At 37.2% G+C, this 20,996-nt stretch overlaps 2 protein-coding genes across 5 annotated transcripts in view; one reads left to right on the plus strand and one right to left on the minus strand.

The window, feature by feature from the left end:
• Window positions 1–305: 305 nt before the first annotated feature.
• LOC124156173 (protein zer-1 homolog) lies at window positions 306–20,961 on the minus strand. 3 transcript variants are annotated; one of them, XM_046530550.1, is made up of 12 exons: window positions 20,877–20,961; window positions 19,650–20,437; window positions 19,440–19,573; window positions 15,935–16,110; window positions 15,295–15,497; window positions 14,353–14,524; window positions 11,677–11,838; window positions 10,594–10,755; window positions 9,837–9,986; window positions 6,535–6,689; window positions 4,175–4,272; window positions 306–1,465 (listed from the first exon to the last, which is right to left on the minus strand). In XM_046530550.1, the coding sequence occupies exons 2-12, from the start codon at window positions 20,402–20,404 to the stop codon at window positions 1,221–1,223; spliced, it is 2,412 nt and encodes an 803-aa protein (XP_046386506.1). In that variant the 5' UTR covers window positions 20,405–20,437; window positions 20,877–20,961; the 3' UTR covers window positions 306–1,220. The 3 variants fall into 3 exon arrangements, with proteins under 3 accessions (XP_046386506.1, XP_046386522.1, XP_046386515.1); XM_046530566.1 differs by lacking the exon at window positions 20,877–20,961 and adding an exon at window positions 20,564–20,756; XM_046530559.1 differs by lacking the exon at window positions 20,877–20,961 and having other exon boundaries at window positions 19,650–20,756.
• LOC124156193 (TBC1 domain family member 13) overlaps window positions 20,901–20,996 on the plus strand; it is a 43,222-nt gene continuing 43,126 nt past the window's right edge. For both annotated transcript variants that reach the window (XM_046530578.1, XM_046530587.1), the window contains exon 1: window positions 20,901–20,990. In XM_046530578.1, the coding sequence (XP_046386534.1) occupies window positions 20,971–20,990 (20 nt within the window). In that variant the 5' untranslated portion in view covers window positions 20,901–20,970. The remainder of the gene's footprint in view (window positions 20,991–20,996) is intronic.

Genomic DNA, 20,996 nt, shown 5'->3' on the forward strand with positions numbered 1-20,996 from the left:
GAAATGACTGGTCCCAATAGCCTTCCCAGAAATGCATGATAATGAATACAAAACCTACAGGCAAATGTTACACTTTCCAATTGGATTTTTCATTTTGAGGACTTCATTACTAAACTTTAAAGAAAATTATTATTAAGAAAGGATTAATAAAGACATAATTTACCATGTGATGATGTGCAGCTTGAGCTTAAATTAGTTTGAATTCAATAAATAGCCATTCACCATGTAGATAATTGGCTTTACATCATCTTGTGAACCAGGGATAGACACCACCAATAGGGTTTAACCTGTTTAAACAAACACAATTTAGACTTTTAGATTTATATAATTTGCAATTATAATACATTATATAGACAGTAATTTGAAGAAAAACCCCAATCACTGGATTACGGGGATCTAAATCTTATACTTAGTTTTTTCTTATTATTTTACACATTTACAGAAGGTAGCATAGCAATTATAGGTCTGTTATTCTACAATAACAGCACATGTTATAGGCGGCAACAAGTAACATGACTACACTACCATTAATTCAAACCAGCATTACTGAAAATTTACACATCAAACCAACAGTTTTTTTTAGTTCATAGTTAAGTTATGTACATTTCAGGCAATAAACTGCCTTATAAATATGTTCGTTATTTGCGTAAATCGATTGAGAAGAGCGAGTAGCACTGGAGAATGTTTACACATCAAAGAAGATTGCTCATTCCCATTTCCGACTCCACATTCCCGTCAAGAGAAGGCAGATGGGTGGGAGCAAAGGCTAGCAAAAAGACTGCATTCCAATAGCAGCTCACTGCTCTCCACCTATCCTCTCCAATCTCGTCATCTAATAAACACACAACTTTGTGTTCACACAGTCATCTTTGAAGGAGTATGTTAGAGTACTAGGAAATCTATACAAAACTCTCTTTAAAGCTTTATAAGTCTGTAAACTATAATAAAATAATAAAGAATCACAAATTATGGCCTCCGATTCTGCCACACAATAGACAAAAAAAAATAATATGGGGAGATATATACAGGTGAATTTCAAGAACCATGTTGGCCTTTCATTTTTTTCCAGCTGGGAGAACTTCGCTCACTCGAACACAAACACACACACACACACACACACACACACAGCTACGCCATACAATAATGTCCATTCAGAATAGGTAAACACACAATGAACTTTTCCTTCCCGACTGGGTTTGCGTTGCACCTCTGGCAAATTTCTAACCCTCCAAGGGTGGCTCGAGGTAACGAGATCCAGGGGCTGCCCCGCCACTTCCCCGGCTATCCTTGCCCACGCTACCGCTGGGCCCTTTGCTGGCCTGAGACTGCCGGTTGTACTGCTGGCAGTGCTCAATCACCATGGCAGCCAGCTCCTTGATCCGAGGGTACGGCTCACTATGGGAGATGACCTCTTCGAGCAGTGTCAAGCCTCCCTCGGCCTCCACCAGAGAGCAGTACTTTGTTGCTGCGGACATAGAATAGGCTTAGCTATCATTCAACCAATTAAGGGTCATAATTATTATATTTGACTAATTTTAACACAAAAATTGAAATGAATATAAAAATACTTCAGTATAATGAAATGAAGGTTTACCAAAAACACCAATTCAATGAATAGCAAGACTGTCTCCCCATTTTTGGCTACATGCGGTCACTTTCTCACTCAGAAACGTGAACGTTAAAGCACAAAGCAATAAAGATTTCATCAACACAATTATAGTTGAGTATGAAATTTACATTTAAAAATACATTCTTTGTGTGCCATCTTTGTTAAATAAAATATTAATTACAACCTACAAAATAAAACTACAATCAGATCCGGATAAAATGTCTTTGCATTCAATATATTTCTGCAAGAATTTTTAAGCTGATTTGAACTTTTTTCATGCCGGTTAATGGGAATGATTATCCCAACACCATGATGATTATCATCGGCAGTACTTTTCAAGTTTTTGTATAGAATTTATCTAATTATACTAAGTCATTCCTAAATCACCAATCACTTCCTTATCTTTCACTTCCTGAATTTGACTTCAATGATTACCTGAAGACTGAGTAATTCTAAGGGCAGGTGCTATGATGGTTTTCAGGGAATGTTTTTCCAACACTTTTCCTTTTTAACTCTACTCCCGGTGGGCAGTCCATTGTTAGCCCAATAGTAACCTTCTCCTATTCCCTTATTTTTTTATTTATAAATTCCCTTTTCAAAGGAGGAGGCCCAACATTTCCTCAAGATCCTTTCTACGTATTTCAAGATCAGTTTCCTCAGAGGAACTGTGAAAGAACGGAGGATGTGTTTCCCCAAAATTTCTTCGATTGGAGAGCAAGAATATTCTTTCACTGCGGAGAAACATCAGGTAACATTGTAATGCAGATATCACTGATCCCATGAAAGGACATGTGGATGGCTATTTGAAACGTTGTTGATCACAGGATGTTAATATGCTGCTATTTTATACTGAAAGAGAATGACAATTGAAGTTTTGACCACTGAATCACAGCCCACAATTATTAATATCATACTAGGAAAAAAATCCCTGCATGTTCACAGGAAAATAGATGAACATGGAAAAATACAAAAATTCGGCAGGAATTCCTAGTTGGTTGAATCCAACAGCATCACACTGACAAATTTGTCAAACTCCAGAGATTTTCACAAATTTTCACATTAATTCCAATTCTATTAAAGATAAAGGCTTTTCACTTTGAAGAGTAAAGCTTACAGTTATTCAAGGTCCAACCACGTTTCATTTAAACATTCATGGAGAGGTGGGGTAAGCCCGCAGAAAAGGCAATGCATGCTGCTTTTCCGATCGATTTGAAATGCGATCTCTCCACTAGAAATAAGATTATCTTTTTCACATGATATTGGAAGCAAAAATGCATACACAGAAGGCTATTTAACGGCTCTCGAGGCCATCATTTTGCCGAAGTGATAAAAAACATCAAGTTGGCAGTTCTAGCAAATCTTCCATTAACTAGATATTCTGTAAGTCAGAAATCCAGATTAACAACCTCCTACTGTATCTTTATATCACCTGTCTTAAATGATGCAATGAAAATAATTTTTCAAGCACATAGCCTCCTTATATCAATTTCACAGAATAAAATTATTAAAAATGAACTACGGCCACTGAAAAATGAGTATAAATGGAATAATTAATGTTGACAACAGTACACCATTATACCATTCCAAATAGGAATGTTGATTTAGTTAATAGCCATTATAATTGTTTAAAAATATCATTCCAAAAATCTCTCATCATATTTCATATTACTTCTCTTCTTTAGCTCTTTTCTTAAAAATTATTTTCAGACCATTTTTAGAAAGAGCACTTTAAATTAACGAATTTTTTTGCTGCATTTGACATCTTTAGTGACTTAAAAATTACAATTTTTATTCAAACAAAGCTGTTCCGATCTTTATAAACTGTTAAAACCTCAAAAAAAAGGTACAGAACTTCGACAGTAATTGTACGGAAGTCTTTCCCAAGCAGAAAGACTACAATCCTCATCTCTCCAATGGGTGGCTTGTCCCTAATGATATAATAACGTAATGTGCATTGGAGATATTATCCAATGCACATTCTGCACATAAATATGGTGAAAATTTCCAAATGAAAACAGTCAAATTTCAAGAATGCATGAATACGAGATCACAAAATAACCCCTTCCCAGTTTACTATCTTAACTGCATGAAAGATATTTGAATTGGCACGTTCACTTGAGCATTTAGGGTGAGGAATTATTTGGAAGTTGGCGGAGCCCACAGGCTTCGAAATGGAGAAAGGTGACGGATTTTTTGGTCCACTTATAAGGTAGAACATTGTCTAAAGCGTTTCAGAGATTTTTTCTTTACCTCTGCGAGGTTATAAAATAATTCCAGTGATGTTACTGCAGTAAGCCTGCTTCAAAGTTCACTAATGCAAACCCACACACAAGAAGTTCAGTTATAATGGAGTAAACTTCTGGCCCGAACATCTTCGTTATGTACAGGCTCCAGTATATTATTAGCAACCCAAAAATGGGAAGTTGGCCTTCGGTGGGAAAAATATTTCACCAAAAATACTGTTGGATCAAGATCCTGGGGGTCCTCGCATTCACAAAGACTTAAATATCCAGGCAAACTATTCACTCACACAGAGGGTCAACATTTCACCAACAATATACTCACGGTAAACTCGTGTTAAATTGGCCAGAGCCCACACTGCCCAGTGTTGGCACTCAGGAGTATGATACACCTGCACCAGATACATTATTGGCTCAAATGACCTGCAAGTGAAAATAAAGTAATAAATGATATTTACTGGAAAGCAAATAGAAAATAAGAACTACAAAAGACATGGCCAAAATCATAAAAAAATAATTTTATGAATGGACTTTTTATTTTCTGAATATATGGAAAGTTTCAGCTAACAACCACAAGGATTAAATGAAAATAATGTCACTCAAGAATCAAATAAACCAGAAAACTCAGTGAATAAAACCTAAGATCTACTTCATAACTTTATTAGTCTACAAATTATAACAAACTACAGTAGAGCTTCTTTAATGTGTTTCTGTAGGGAACAAACAAAAATAAACGTGCTACCCAGGACAATGTGCTAACCAAGGAAGTCAATAATAGAAATTGGAGTAATTGAAATCCGTGGAAAGGTCGTCATGATAACAATTACTTTCCGAAGTTCTTGTAGGATCACCTTCCTGAACTCTTTTCACATTTAAAATCAAGAAAATTAGCACTAAACTGCTAAAACAAAACCATGCGAATGAAAATCACAATGTCTTCATAGATTTCCCAGAGGCAATTACATAAAAACGTCGTCATTCTCCCATGATTTGTTGAATACGTATCAAGAGGGGAAGTTAAGCTAAGTCATTTCCTCTTCCTCACAGATTACTCCTAGAATATGATGATAACCCTGAGTATATCAATTGGTTGTTTAAAAAAAATCATAAAAATTGGGCTTCTCGATTTTCTTTACCATAAATCCCGGCGACAGCCATACACATTTGTTCTCAGAATAAAACCATATCGATGATTACCATATTTCTCCTAATACAGTCCCCCCCCCCCCTAATTTTGAGGCTTCAGTTTTGGGAAAAGTTAAAAAAATGCGTTTGAATATAGTCCCCCCTTTACTTTTACCACAGGCATTGTTGGAAAAAAAGGGGGGACTATATTCAGACATAAACGGTATATTGATTGATACATTGTAATTGATATGACGATTAATAAGACAAGATTATTATAAGCAGATTTTTATATTCTACAGTTTCTCTCATCTCTTAAAAAATTTGTCCAATGTAGTCTGCTTTCTATTTCTTGTACCAAGATAAAGTATTTTTGTGTTTAGTTTTGCATGGAGATCCAAAGCATCGTCTGCTCCTGCAACACTTATCAAGCAATGACGCATATACTCCTTGCATTTGGATGTATACAGTCATAGAGAAAGAGATGTGGGATGAATGTAGGAAGGTATATAGCTGATAATAATAAAATAACTAATGAATTCCGAGGTTTACACATACTGAAGATACTAGGAAACGACTAGCAGATTGCATTATGGCAAATAATTGAGCGTACTACCCAGGAAAGCACTACTATTTAAAGCATACTAACGAAATAGTTTTACCTTATTTTGAAGGTAACGCAAGCAAAAGAAATCACCATGCTAAGGAGGAAAGTACTAACAAAGTTCCACTTTATATCAGCTATATAAGTATAACATCCCTCTCAGCACAGTTGAAATTTTAATGCTCTAAAGTAGGAATTGATGAACAGTGGAAACAAGACACCTGGGGCGGGCTTGCGGGTCACACTCCAGGGGCAGGATTCTAAGCGCTAGCTTTTTTCCTCTGCCTGTAGGAGGGGAAGGACAGGAAGGAACAAGGAAGGAGGCACCGCCGCGATAGGAGCCCGACGATGCCTCCTGGGAGGGGATAGGGAAGGAAGGAAAGGGACGAGGAATCCTGCACCGTCACAAAGGTGGGCGGGTCCTACTATTAGCAAAACCAAGCGTACGCAATTAATGTGCCAGCGATTTTAGTGGGTTTTCCTATGAGGAAGAAAAATCCATCGATCGAATCGCTAGATAGGAATTGATGAACACTCGTCATATGTGTAATTGCACATAATGCAGAGATAACAATGCATTTGGAGGCATTCTCAAATATTCGTGACCATTACCACGTTGGCCATAATTTTTCAGATTTGAGAAAACTTATGCACAAAAGAGCTATTAAACAAATGAAGAATTTATTCATTGATAAACCTAAATGAATTAAATACAATATCACTAGACCTAAGACTCCACCCAACTAAACAAAAAGCGATAATGCCTGAATGGGAAATAATTTCATTATAGTGGATTGCATTGTACCCAAAGCAAATTATAAGTTTAATCATGGAAAAACTATACAGTGATTGAATTAGGTCACTTTTTCATTGATTCTTAGAAATCTTTCAGAAATCTTAGAAATTATTGTTATCAATGCGATCATATCATGTCCAAATATCCGAAATGTCCTTACCGATAATTGATATTGCGTTCGGTGGTGAGGTCCCACCTCTCGATGGCCGACACCATCCTTCGAAGCACATCCTCCCGTCGAGGGCTCGTGATGGTCCAGACATCAGGGCCATCAGACGCCATGTGAGAGAGCACGCCCGCTGCATTGTAGCTTACCTGTAACACACACACACACACACACACAAATGCTCATTAGGACATTAGAAGAGAAGGAGAGAAGAGGGATTGCACAGCGAAAGGGGCCTTGCCACGGAGAATTCCCAGCATTGGCATAGACAAACTGAAATGCTGGATGTCGTTTTATTTCCACGCAATCAAGACCATTCCAGTAAAAAGGGTGATGAGTGGGCAATGACAGCTGCCATCACACTCAACTCGAATTGTGGTTTAAGCCAACAGGGCACTTGTAAAAAATCAAGGCATACCATACATTGGGCCTGGAATGTAGAACGCTGGGGAATACTGCAAGACCTCAATCCCAACTTTTTGATAAAAGAATAGAATTCTGAGAAATACATTTGCATTTTCCACTACATCTACATCACAACTTAAGGGAATTTAATTAGAAATATGATCCCTTACAGAAATAAATAAACCATTGCTACCTTTAAGTGTATATATATCAGTGACATGCATGTAATTGGCCATAAATCTCTAAATTCTCAATTATACGAAGCCAGCAAGACCGGAAAATTAGCACTTCGTAATATTGAGTTTCGTAATTTTGAACCTTTTTAATAACAGAAAAAATGTTTGCTTTTGTTCCCGCCACCCTTATTTGTCTTTAGTGGTTTTTTGCTTATACATTTTTGGTGGTTATTTACGCTAGAAATTTATTAATGCTTTTTGTTTTTGATTTTATGCTGTGAAAGATTGTTAAAAAATCATACTATCCTAAACTGCCTATCCTTTAAAGAGAAATATCAACGATCTTAGCCCTAAAGAAATTCCCGTCCATTTTAAAAAATATAATCAAATAACGAATTTAAAATTTTTGCATATGAATTTAATCTTAGAAATTTGAGGCAAGTAGCGAATAGCAACTACATATTATCTACGCGTAAGATGATATTTGTATCCAATGCCTACAAAATTTTAATGGCTTAACCATCATTTATGTCGCCCTCTATCGCTCAGTGACAAAAAAGAACAAGAGTCGTAGCCTGTTTCCAAAATAACCTACGTAGGTTAAAATTTGTAGCTGCCTCCATATTGTCAAGTGTGTGTACGATCTTTTTAATTAGCTATTTTCATTATGATTCAGTGACAATCTTAAATTGCATACAATATGATTTTCTACCGGCGAACATTTGACGTAAATTCTTTTCGAGCTCTCCATCCGCATGCCGTGCTCCATCATCTTTGCGGACGTTAAAATGGAAGACTTTTTACTCGACATCAAGGCTATTCATACCGGGTGTGAAGTGCCATGTTTATATAATAAGTCTCTCTTCATTTATGCTGACAGGAACAAGGTTTCTATCAGAGAAAGGCTGGAGAGGCATCTTCCATTACAGGGGAAATTAAGAGAGAAACATTATTATCCACATTCATTTTTTTCCTAAAACATACTTGTTCTCATTTCTCATCATATTTAGGTGAAGTATTGGTTAACTTGCGTGAATTCCCAAAAATTATACCCAAAAATGTGTACCTTAACCTCATTTAGTTTTCGTGTTTCTATCTCCATCGTATTGAAAATTATGCCAAGTATCATTGATATAGAAAAAAGATTTTCTTAGTTTTAGCACTAAAAATTAGTCACGCTGTAATCGCACATAAATAGCATCTTGGAAAGGACAAAGCTATTAAATAATTTCGAATGAAAAGCCTGCGGAGAAGAAGAGAGACAATTTTATAAACCCAGCACCTCTTACCCCGTAGGTATCAACGGCCATAATTACAATCGAAAAGTCTTCAATTGAATCATTAGCAGAGAGGTAGATGAAGTGCCTAGACGAATTTAATTCTATCATTAATTAGGTTTTTCTCCCTTCCGCACAACTACTTATTTCCCTTTGTGGCGCTTTGTCTATTTCTAGTGCTAAAACTATAAAAATCTTTTTTCTATATCAACGTTACATAGCATCATTTTAAATACGGTGAAGAATGAAACCCGAAAACTGAAGATGGCCCTACGTATTGAGACATCATTTTCAAGAATTCACGAAAGTAAACCAACATTGCAAAATTACAAACATTCTCGATATTTATAAAATAATGAGCCCAAAACACGACATTTCATTGCATAATTTAAGTTTGTTTATCATTTTTGTACGTAGTAGTTTAATAAAACCAAAAAAATAGGCTCATAATTTCAGATTGACATCCTATTTTGGCTCAATATTTACAAATGTTAAGTAGATCCCTAATTGTTTAATCCATGGATATAAAATAATTAATTTTAAAAGGTTGGTGTTTCGTTTAGTTTTCCCCAATATGCTTCCTAATTTGGCAAGAATGACTAGTGTCAATTATGGGATTAGTGAGACAGGTAGCCCAGCCATGTCTTTGGGTGAACAGAGTAGAAGGGAATGCTAATCTACCAAGTCTCACATGAGCTAGGGTAGACGAAAAATATATCAAGGAATGACAAAACACGTGTCGTAGACAATGAAATGAATGTGGATAATAAAGTTTTCCTTTTCGTTTCCCCGATAATGGAAAATACTTTTCCAGCCTCTCTTTAGTTGAAACATGTTCCTGTTGCCGGGAGGGTTAGTAAGAGTGGGATGGGTATTTCCTGGTGGAGGAAGTGGGGGCAGGATAAAGAGAGGTGGAGAGTGCAGGAGGAAGAGGGGGTGGGTAAAAGGCCTTCAGCCTTGCCTGAGACTACGTTCGGGGTGGGGTGTTTCTTTACGACACACTCAAGCTCCGTCACCGAAGGGAGGGGTGGAAATGCTAGTGGAGGGGGGTTTGGGATGCGTAATTTGGGTGTCAGGAAGATCAGTAAAAGGCAGTAAGAGAGAGTAAACAAAGGTTTTGGAGAATCCTCTGATTTTGAAAGACTGCTTGCAAGAATTGGAAGCAAGCATGTTGTGATCATAATGATTCTTTTGTTTCTGTAAAATAAGAATTCCCGCTTGCAAAGTACTTTTGAAAAATATAGAACCACTCTGACACATCCAAATTTTGAAATTAATTCGGAATCATGTTCAAACAGGGTTCATAGAAACTTTCATTTTCAATTTCCCTGACTTTGCCCTGAATTCTTGTCCATTTCCCTTACTTTATGTATGAAAAAGCAATAATACATGAAGACTTGGTAGAAAAATGTAAAAAGCATACATGTAAATTACTAACCTCTATTCCATCACTGCAAGAATCCAGCAGATCAGAAAACACAGACACAAAGTGACTAGTCATTAAGCGTGACCTTAAGTTTTTCACTTCAGCAACATTTCCCAGAAGCCCCATCATATTCCTCAGCAGCTCTTCTTTTTGAGGGAATGTCTGCAATTATGATTGGACACGTTATTTTTTGTTATAGGACACCATAAAAACACCTAGCAACCATACAGACACAAGACACCTTGCACATTCTACCTTGCACAGTGAGGAGAGGGAGAGAGATTCAGAAGATCTAGTGCGTGCTTAGAATCACTCAAGGCCTCCTGAATGAGTATGAAACCAAAATATCTACTGCCATTATCCAAGGAAATAACCACAGACTAGTCAGCAGTGTAACTTTGTACAGTTATCTGCAAGTGTGAAGCTTGAAAATACCAGAGGAGAAAGATAATTTGCCTTCATTGGAATTCAAACATTAGCACCCAGTGCTCAATCACTTACGCTAGCCTAGGTATCCTCTTCCTCCACCGAGTTTGTCCCCTAAAGCCAAACAAACTCCACAGAGAAGGAAGATAGCTTGGCAGCGTAAGTGGTGCAGTTCCTGGGATAAATTGGTATGTTTACCATTCCCAAAAAAATCACAAAGAAAGAGCCTTTTGAAGAGTTTAGTTTTTCAGTAAAATTGCTACACAAATGATTTTACCTTACCTATACGTAGGCCTAGAAAAAGACATATTTATGCAACCACATGACATTGATTTAGACTCACGCTGAGGCAACCAAGGAAGAAGTCCATCCCTCGACCATCCAGAAAGCGCTCGCAGTTGATGGCCGTTTCATCCGTCACATTCCACATGGTCGACCACGCCACTTCCAGAACATCATCACAGATTTTCCTCTCCAGTCTATCCTCAATCAGGTCAAGCATCTTCTGTTGAGTGCAACGAGACAATGTTAATTAAAATCCATGCAGAAGGGTACAGAAAAGATTATGTAATTCCAAATAAATAGGACCTCCATTTACAGCATGATTACGATGAAATAACTTTTACAACTCTAACTTTAATGAACATACAGAGGAATTCACTTTAAAATTGGTCCTCTGAAACAGATTAATATTGTTAAATGAGGGCCAACTGTAATTAGCTTGTGTGTCCACTGATGAGTAAAAAAGTGAGTTGAGTTTGAAATATAATGCAATTTCCATTTGAAATATGTTGAATTCTGAACACTTTTATGAATGACAAATGATTCCTTTTTTTTATGGACAATCTTCTTCGACAAAAATCAATCAGACCTTTCATCGGGAATCAAACCATGGATCTTTGGTTTTCCAGGCCACAGCACAGACCACTACACTTTCCAGGTTACCTGATCCCCATGGCAATTTTACAGAATTCACTTTTGAATATTTCATTCCAATTTTTTCATGGGGAGATTGAAAGATCCCTAACTACTACCAAGAGTTGGAAATTGATTAGTAATTGCGTAATGAGTCCAGAAAAATGATACGAATAACTATCCTATTTTGATTATTTTTGTTCATATAGATAAACTGAGTTATGGGAGGTTCAAACCTGGGCTGAGGGAGGTTCAAACATCCCGTAACTATTCAATAATGTGTATAAAATCTGAGTAACTATCTCCGTTTGGTTGAAGCAGATTCTGACAAATGGTGCCACTTTCCTGAGTTGTATCTGTAATGTTCATTGATGATTATCCTGTACCAGAAGCAATTGCAAATGATTCAAGCAAGGAACTCTAAGGGAATAAGGCTGCAAAAGGAAATATTCATTTGCTTGAGCAATAAGAATAAAACTTTGACATGAGGATGCAATAATAGATAACTTACTTTAATAGCACCCAGGTCGCCCAGCAACTGCTTTTGGTAGCCATCAACTTGGCAAGCCAGTGAATTGAGAAGATAAATTCCAATGCGTTGAACAAACCCCTCTTGCTCCATTTCCCAGACAATGTGCAGTAAAATGAGGATGAGGCGCTTGTAGTCAAAGAGCTGTGAACGAAAGACAAAATGCAAAGGTTGAGTAAGAGGGAAAATTTTTTGACAGTTCCACAGATGAGGACACAACATTATTACAGTCATATTGTAATTACATTAGCTACAAAAGACAAAGAACACAAGCCAGCCTTTTTTTTTCATAATTTCAAAAAAAAAATATATATTTTCCCAGTTAAAATATCTGGAATTCATGAGCTAATTAATGGTCAAATTTGGTTAGATGACACGGCACGGCGCCATGCTTTCAAACAACCATAGGTCTCCATGGATGTCTTCAAACAAGTCATATCTCATCGTTGACGGCACGGCACCGTCGACTGTCGTCATGGTCACTATGCCACCCATTTCAATCTGGCCTTATCTTCGGTGTGAAATACACAAAGTGCTACATTGAAGCAGCTTCCAGATGAAATGACTTTTCGCTGGCTGCCGGTTACGTCACGGTGCTGTGAGATTCAGGCCACTTTCAGACAAGACGACGCTTGCTCACTCTATGATATTAATTCAACTTGAACCATTTCCTTAATTAGGTTTTATCAGAAATTTTGTACAGTCAAAATTGTATTAAATGCTATGCAAAATGCTTAATAAAAGTATAAGCATTCACAATATGTGTACCAAAAAATAATAACACACCTAGAAATGTGCAAAAATTGTAACATTATGATAACACCGCCAAGATTTTCTATAACACCGATATCACAAACAGTTTTCAAACAAATTTTAGCAAAAAATAAAACCTCTTTCACTTTCCTCTAATTATTAGTAATGCTTCACTGCGTTTATGAAACAACTTAAACTAAATAAAAAATTGAGAATTACTTCATAATTGGATTACGTAAAACGTCAATTTCATCACGCAACGGAGTCAGAGGAGGAATAGCCAATCATGCCTGCATTTGAGCGTACATATACATCCTTCTTAGTGTTGTCCTCATGGAGGCATAAGCATTTTACATATTTTAATGCTCACTTTCAACGATAGGTTTTTGTAAAAATAAAATTAAAAAATTGAACCAACGAAATGTGCAAACCTTCATGAGGATTTAAACAGAATCGGATTTAAAGAGAATCACAGATGATCTGTGCTGTGTATTCGTAAATCGTATAATTGATAACTTTGTATGTATCATCGAATATCCATTAGTGTAAAAGCTCATTTGAGGCATTTGGCAATTCGACTATTTGAGCATCCCAACCCTAGAAATAATCTAAATTAAAAAGTTTTAGAATGGTAAAATTTTTTCCCTGGTGATATGATTATTATTGTTAAATCCAAGAATCTCACCATTACAGATTTTATTTGCATCCAATTTACACACTGATGCTCATGTGTACATACATTGTTAACCTGTCATTGAGACAATACGTCAATTGAGTGGAGACAAGCGCACAGGCTACACATCTTTGGTAATAATGAGGGCAATAAATAATGGAATGGCTTCAGGGGAAAGAGTCATTGAGGCCAGTACTGCATACATTGTATGAGTACATACTGCCATAATATATTTGAAAAAGTGATTGAGAATGTGTCCATAGAGAACTATCAACAATTACTTGAGCAAACGATAATATTCCTTGAAGGAGTCCCCCCACGAGGAATTCTATTTAACCAATCAGGCCCGATGCCTAGTGCATGATGGATGTCCAATTACATGTATTCAACTATGTGAAGAAGAGCTTTTCAAATGATTTTTTAGGACCTGGGCTTGCCATTCCTTGAGCCCACGAAAGTTAGAAAATGTGAAGCAATAAGCCTTTAACAAGGACATTGGACTCTATAGGAGACCACATTACTGGTGGCTGGCACAATTGACCCACAGGACTAGAAGCCTTCTTTTCCCAAGAGATTAGCCCCAATGAGAAATGCAATCAATCAAGACACTTTTCCAGCCAGACACCAATTTTCAGCTGCTTCCTATGAATTTTAAACCATTCCCCATCATTAATTGAGGCTCAGAAAACAGGCACATATACGAAAGCTTGCAGTTATAACAATGCAAATATCAGCTTTGAAACAAATAGGGAACCAGTGAACATTGGTGAGTTTAAGACATTTCAGCTTCCCACAGCATGTCATTAAAGATAAATAATATTAAAGAGATTTTGAATTACAGGTCAGGCATCACTGAAAGCAAAAAACCGTCCCCCCCCCCCTATTCTCAGCCTCTTTGATAAAACATAGCTTGAGTAAAAAGTAGTACATATTTTACAGAAGAGCTACAAGGGCTATCATAGGTAACTTAGCCACAAAAATTATCACAGAACTTACAAGTAAGTAGTTCAAGGATTCAAGTAGCACCTCTTGCAGCCTCTGGCCAAGATTACTACATGAACACGAAACACTCAGTAATTTAAAAACTAATTTTGAATTCACCCTTTGAGAAACCCTCCATTTATAAATCTCTTTCATTGAGAGCAGCAGCTCACTAGAAGCTTCATGCTAACATGTTGAAAACAATAAATGAAAAAACAAAATAAATTAAAATATACGAGAAGGGTACTTACAACATCCTGGGGGATTTTAAATTGACACAAGGTTAAGCAGCCATTTCTCATCATGGTGTCATCATCTCGGTGAGTGCTCATGCCATTCAGCAGTGTGCAAATGATTTTCCTCTTCATTCTCATTGCAAACGAGTGCTTGTCTTTACCCTTCACGATGTAGAACAGAGTGGCACTGAGAAATGAGAGAGAGAAAAGTATGCAGGCAACATACATATTAAGATTGAGAGGTTCCTACTGTCATCACGGATCACGATCACAAAAATTCTTGCTACGTGCTCTCAACACCATAGAACAAGCTTCATGACAAACAGCAATTACAAAAATTTATAAAAACTAGATAGCCTGGGTGAGAGTTTGAAGAGTATAGTATTTTATTTTGAATTGTCATTCTCCACTTTTTGCCTCAATCATGCCTGTCATAATTGTTGTCTCCATTATCAACATGACTGTTGAGTTGACTGATATCCTCAAAAACTTGGATTTAATGTCAGATATTAAAAATAAGGAAATTCTTTTCCCATTCCAAGGAAAATGCACTGGTAAACACTTTGTAACTATGTGTTCCAAGGCATATTTCTTAATTGACATTCACTGAATTTTGTATACTTGTGATGTTCAATGAATTTTCTTTTGGTTCCAAGAATAAAGATGTTGACCCAATCTCATAAAGTAAGGACCTTCCACTTTTACAGGTTGACATAACCCCATAGCTGAAAATCAAGTGATGTGAAACATCATCAAAGAATGAAAATGAGAGTGCAGAAAGATATGATTAATTTACTACTATCATGCCAGTACTCACAAAAAGATTTTTGTTTCAGCATCAACCATTGCTTAAATGATAACACACATTCTATTTTCCGGGATAATAATTACAACATTTAAATAAAAAGTGATCAAGGAGATTCGATGACAGAAAATGAGTGAAGGAAAATTTCTTACCTTCCAGATATCTGAATGTGCTTCTCATGGATGTGGCGATCCATAGCTTCTAAGACAACGGTGAGGGCATGGCAAACATTTTGGCACGTCTCATAACGGAATAAATGATACAAATCGTTCAAGACCTTCTGAAGAACTTCAGGGCGGTCAATATAGGCAGCAGCTGCAGTTAGGATCTGGTCCTCATTTGCATCACCTGAAATCTAAACAGAAAAGGTGACGCTTCATGATATGGTCAAGTTATCTAACTCTATTGCAACCATTTTTTATGATATATTTCCTGCCAATACCATGAAAAGTAGGGAAAAAAGACAGGCTGAGAAAGGGAAAGAATACAATTGTTATTTAGACTATTGAGATAATTGAGGCCACAGAAAAAGCTGTCCCAAAGAGAGGTGCATGAATTTTTATTTTTGAGACTGGCAGAGCCACCTCCATCACCTCCCAACAATGAATGTATGCTTTCAACCATTTCTCTCCTCAAATTATCAAAGAGAGCTTTTCACACATACACCCTCAAATGGGTTGATGTCACAACTTAGCAAAATACAGACCAAATTCCACAAGAATTTATTAAAGTGGTTTCCCAATTCCACCAGAGAGCATTGATGAGCAATGAGATGAACGTAAAAGTAGCTACCTTCTTGGCTGGGATATCGTGACGATGGCAAGCACCATGGTGGGTGGCATAGAGGCCTAGGAAGTCGAGAGGGTTGTCCACACGAGAGCTAAGGCCAGGGATGTCAGTCTGAGGTGCCACGTTTTCATACCCATTCTTGGGCTGCGTCTTCGGAGCAGGACTATGCTCGGCCACACCTGCAGAACACAATTCAAAGGATGCACTGATTACCCCCTTACTATGATCTACGTCTTGGATGGACTCAAAAAATACATTAAGATCGGCTAATTTTTTATTCACATTTTTAACATGCCAGGGAACTCTGGATGGAACAATGTTTGATATAGAAAAGCATCATAAGTTTCACTATATATTTTACCCATTTAACCACTTTGATTGGTATCTCTGGATTTTTTATCACATCCCAGTCCACACAAATTGAATTTCTCACTCTAAATACAGTATGCTGAGTAAAGGGCATGGAGCTCTACGGCTTCTATAGATCAAAATTCGAATAAAACCCTCCAATGGCCATATTATTTGGCATCCCTTGTCAGTGAAAGAGACCTTGTGGTCAAAATACATAAACCTGATGCTCGCCCTCCTCCATGCTTGTGTTTGTTTTCATTATTGACTACGCTCTTTTTGAACGGTTCTCCTTGAAATTCGGGACCTACAGTGAGCAAGAGAGTGTTTTGAGCACTTGCAAATGTGATTGAGATAATATCCTGAAAACCTTAGTAGGGTCCCATCAGCTCTGAGAAGGACCCCAGGATCTAACCCAGGTGTCCTTAGCAAGGTCCCATTAGCCTGGCAAAGGATTCTTTTCGTAGGTTGTGGTGTGTGTGTCTGAGATGGTCCCTGGCAGAGAAGTAAGATTCTCATAAACCACACAGAAGGATGTTCTGGTGGAGACGCTGGTGTTGCTCCCCATTTTGGAATCCCCATCCTGGCAAACCAACGCAGTAGGTGTTTTTGTCTCTTGCATTGGAGAGAGGAGGGACACTACTTCAACTGTCAAACCATATGTTGAGAGTAAGAAAAATGACTCCATGTCGATTCAAACTATGTACATATAAGAATTATGTACAGTTTTTTTTTTGGCATATCCTCTGAGCTCTTTTGAGAATTGGAGCTCAAGGAAATATGGCATCAGTGGTCATTCTCATCAACATTTCCCCTCGATTACTGGAGACCTTTTCAGGGTGAATGATCATTTCTCCAGAGTTTGTGGAATATTTTCTGCAAATGTTGGGGGGGGGGGGGGAAGGAGTGAAGTAACGAAGAAGGAGGGGACTTGCTCATCAGATTTTCTTTCTCTCAACCTTTACATGGGCACCTCAAATCTTTCCCACAACCGGGCAGGCTGCTGCACCCATTGGACCCTTACAGCTCATTCTTCACTTTTACTTAAGTGGGGTAACCTTCCAGCAGAAATATCATGGTATTTTATCAAATAATGCCAATTTATAAAAATTGATGTTATTTTGCATATTTTTTATGTTCATAAATTAAAAATTGTCCTATAAATTTGTTACAAAAGTTTGAATCTGGAATAATAATGATTTATTACTTATAAAAAACGATATACGGTGGAAATAATTTAAACTCAGAATCAATAAAAGAATTAAAATCTATAAATATTTACCTTACATTCTGGTGACTGTAATCACATAAAAATAACATAGCTGCATAACAGCGCTGATAGGCAACAGATTCTTGTCCTGTGTGACTTTCGCCATTAACCATAGTGGATGTAGTCCCATGATCTCAGGCTTACATCTGTTTTTTAAAGTGATTTTCCTACTGAGAGTCATAAATTGTTTTTTTCCAGCTTTCAAAATGGGATGTAACCATCACTAATGTATATAGTAGCAGTGAATAATTCATTCTGATCATAACTTCACTAATCAGGAGATCACTTGTAGTGATGTGTTAGTTGTTTTTTTTTTTACATACCCTCATGGTTATTGATAGACTTGAGTTGCTTGCACTGGTGCTTCGAATGGTTGGGTGATATTGGGAGGCATCCCCATGGGGTTGAAGAGAAGGGTTTCCCAACAGCCTGAGTTCCATTAGCCACAGTAAAGGGCAATTAAAATTTGCTTCCAGCTTAGGCCTACTATTGATGCTTAAATCTCTTTTAATGGTACGATGAAAAGGTTCTGGGTGAGATCAAGATGTCATACGAAAGGGGACTGCTAGTACATTAGATGTGAATGCATTCAAAAATTGCCAATACCTGATTCTCCTTTAATTGTCAGCTCTGATTTTATGCTGTGGTTGATGGTAGAAAAATCGGAGTGTTCCATTTTAGTTGACAATCGTCTCACATGCGATAAATGTGTGGTTTACATGACTTATTGGCTCAGTTATGTGTTGTTCCTTTTGAAAGGTGAATATGGTTGCCTGGCAGCACTGCAAGTGGTGATTTTTAAAAACTGATAATAATATGCACCAAGCTACAATAATTCTAGCTGCAGATATGAGAAACCTCTAACGTAATATTTCTGAACCAAACAATGAAGAGCCAACTTCTCGATTTTTATGGGCTTGGAAATTACCTGGGATAAATCATTTATTGTTCCTTACAGTTCCAACAACAGTAAGGCTATAACTCAGAAGGCTCTGTCCAAGCTCCATATCAATGAAGTACATAATTGTTGCACATTACATATCAGTTCCCCTGTTAATATGGCTCAGTTAGGTGCTGCACAACTCTTCAATCCAACTCAGGCAATGCTCTCTCTTCTCTTGATAGCGTTACTAATTCGTATGAGGAGGGGAACCATGAGAGGAAAATGAATTTGATGCAGCATTTCCTGGAAGAAACAGCTATAGACCCCAGAAGATGGTTGAAATTTTGTTCTTCTACATTGCGATTGATCTTCCGGAGTTGGATTCAAAGTTGTTCTTACATATGCTGTACTTACATATATAAATCCTTATTGTCAATTCATTTTCCATAAGAGCTTTTTTTTCAAGTATTGAGCATGAGTCCTCTGGTGAGAAGTAACTTCTCATCTGAAATGCCAGCTCAAATACCAGCTTGTGAAAAATGAAACTGCCTAAAACTGATCTGCTCCTTTGGCATGGATCTCCAGAATTTTTCAATAGAATTAATAAAGCCAGGTCTGACAACTTTATTACTTTCACAATGGTGACTGCACCTCAAGGAAATTTAGCGACTACCACATACTTACTCCCATACGCTTTTATGAAGGAAAGATATACTACCAGTCTATGACTTTCAGAAATAGAAAATGTTTAATGTAAATTAACTAATCAACTACTTAATACCAGTTAAAACTGGCATTTATCACCAAAATGTTTGTCATTAGTTTTGAGGTCCATTGCTTAGGAATAACCTTTGCTTAGGAATGGCAGAATAAAATCATGCAAATAGACTGAACATAAATTTAATTCCATTATGAGGCAGTAGATCAACACAAAGATGCATTATTTTCACTGTGCTGATTGTGAGAGGGGAAGTTTGGGCTTGCATTGAAACATAAAATTGGCTCACCAGTCCCAGCCAGATTAGTGCCAGATATGTCCAGAGAAGACAGCATGGGCAAACTTTCCACAAGTAAGGCCAATGTTTGGTTTTCATTCATGAACGTTCCATGCTTCTCGTTTGATTGTGATATATCAAGATGCCTGGAAGGATAAAAGATACAAAATTAAAATTACAATTGTATGACCCACAATACAACACAAATTGTTCCTTACATACCTCAATTTTTTCAGCAGGCAAATAGAACCAATGGTCTCCTGTAGTCGGCGTACATTGTGCAATATTAACGAAGTTAGGTTGTTTAATTCACATAGGTATGACAAGTCATCTAAGTCATAGCACCCAGACAAATCAAGATGAGTTAAATTGTGCAAGGATTGAACCAGCAATCGAAAGAACCACACTTCAACTTGAGTATTTAAATTTCTCACTGCCAGCCGACGGAGGTTAGGCGCTTTAATTATGTATCCCCTCTTGAAAAAAGGCGACGATGAAGATTCGCCCACTTCTTCAGGCGAATCAGGGTGGAGTGTATCATGAAGGATATTAACTGAAGGTCCAATGACTAAGGACAACAAACTGTCACCAAATTCATTAATAAACGCAAGAGAACGCTTTGTGATGAAGATGCAATTGCATAGATCTAGTTCTATCAGCCTATGGTGCAATAAGATACACAGTCCATAGTCTGTAATTTTTGCATTCCGTAACCTAACTCTCCTAAGCCTTGTGGCTTGCTTATTTTCAAAAATTTTCACGAATTTATCTTCCAAACTATGGCCTGTCTGCTGATAAACCTCTAACAGTTTTTCACAAATTTCACTGGGCAGGGTCAAACCATCTTTCAGTCTTCTACCTTTGGATTCAGGATCCTCGAAGCAAATTGTATCTAAATGACTTACAACATACTTAGAGCACAAATCCAGCAAAGACTCAGGAGCACTATCTTTGCTCACCTCCTGGAAGGACAACATTTTCACAGGAACTGGAATTTACATCCAGATCACCTAAACATAAATAAATGAGAGATTGCATGATCAGAAAGACGTGATGGAATTAAAGTATACTAATTCTCAACGAGACATACAGTCAGACAAAAAATATGATAAGATAACGATGGAATTCATCATTACTGAACAATTGTCCTACAAATAACAATGCCTAGATAGGCGACAGCGATAAGCAAATAACGCGGAAGAAAAGCATTATATGAATAAATACGTCGGTACTTCAACGCTGAAGGCAAAATTCACGTCAAAATTTGAAGGCCAAGTGCGTATTTATAAGTGCGAAATATATGTAGTCCTATTACGACAGCACATCACCCATGATTGTCACAACATTGGGGCTTTGTCACAATTGTGAAATCACAATGGAGTCGTGATAGAAAAGAAAAAAACGAAATATTTTATTTTGATCTCAAAAAAACTGCATTAAAGTACTTACCACGAAAAGATTCTAAGAAGCAGATGTTCTGCCATTTACTATTCCGTAACCTTCGCAACATTCGCGATCGCTCATTGCGCATGCGTTGACAGTGATGGCGGCGTACAGGACTAGGTGAAG

Source organism: Ischnura elegans, chromosome 1, assembly GCF_921293095.1.
Source record: "Ischnura elegans chromosome 1, ioIscEleg1.1, whole genome shotgun sequence".
NCBI lineage: Eukaryota > Metazoa > Arthropoda > Insecta > Odonata > Coenagrionidae > Ischnura > Ischnura elegans.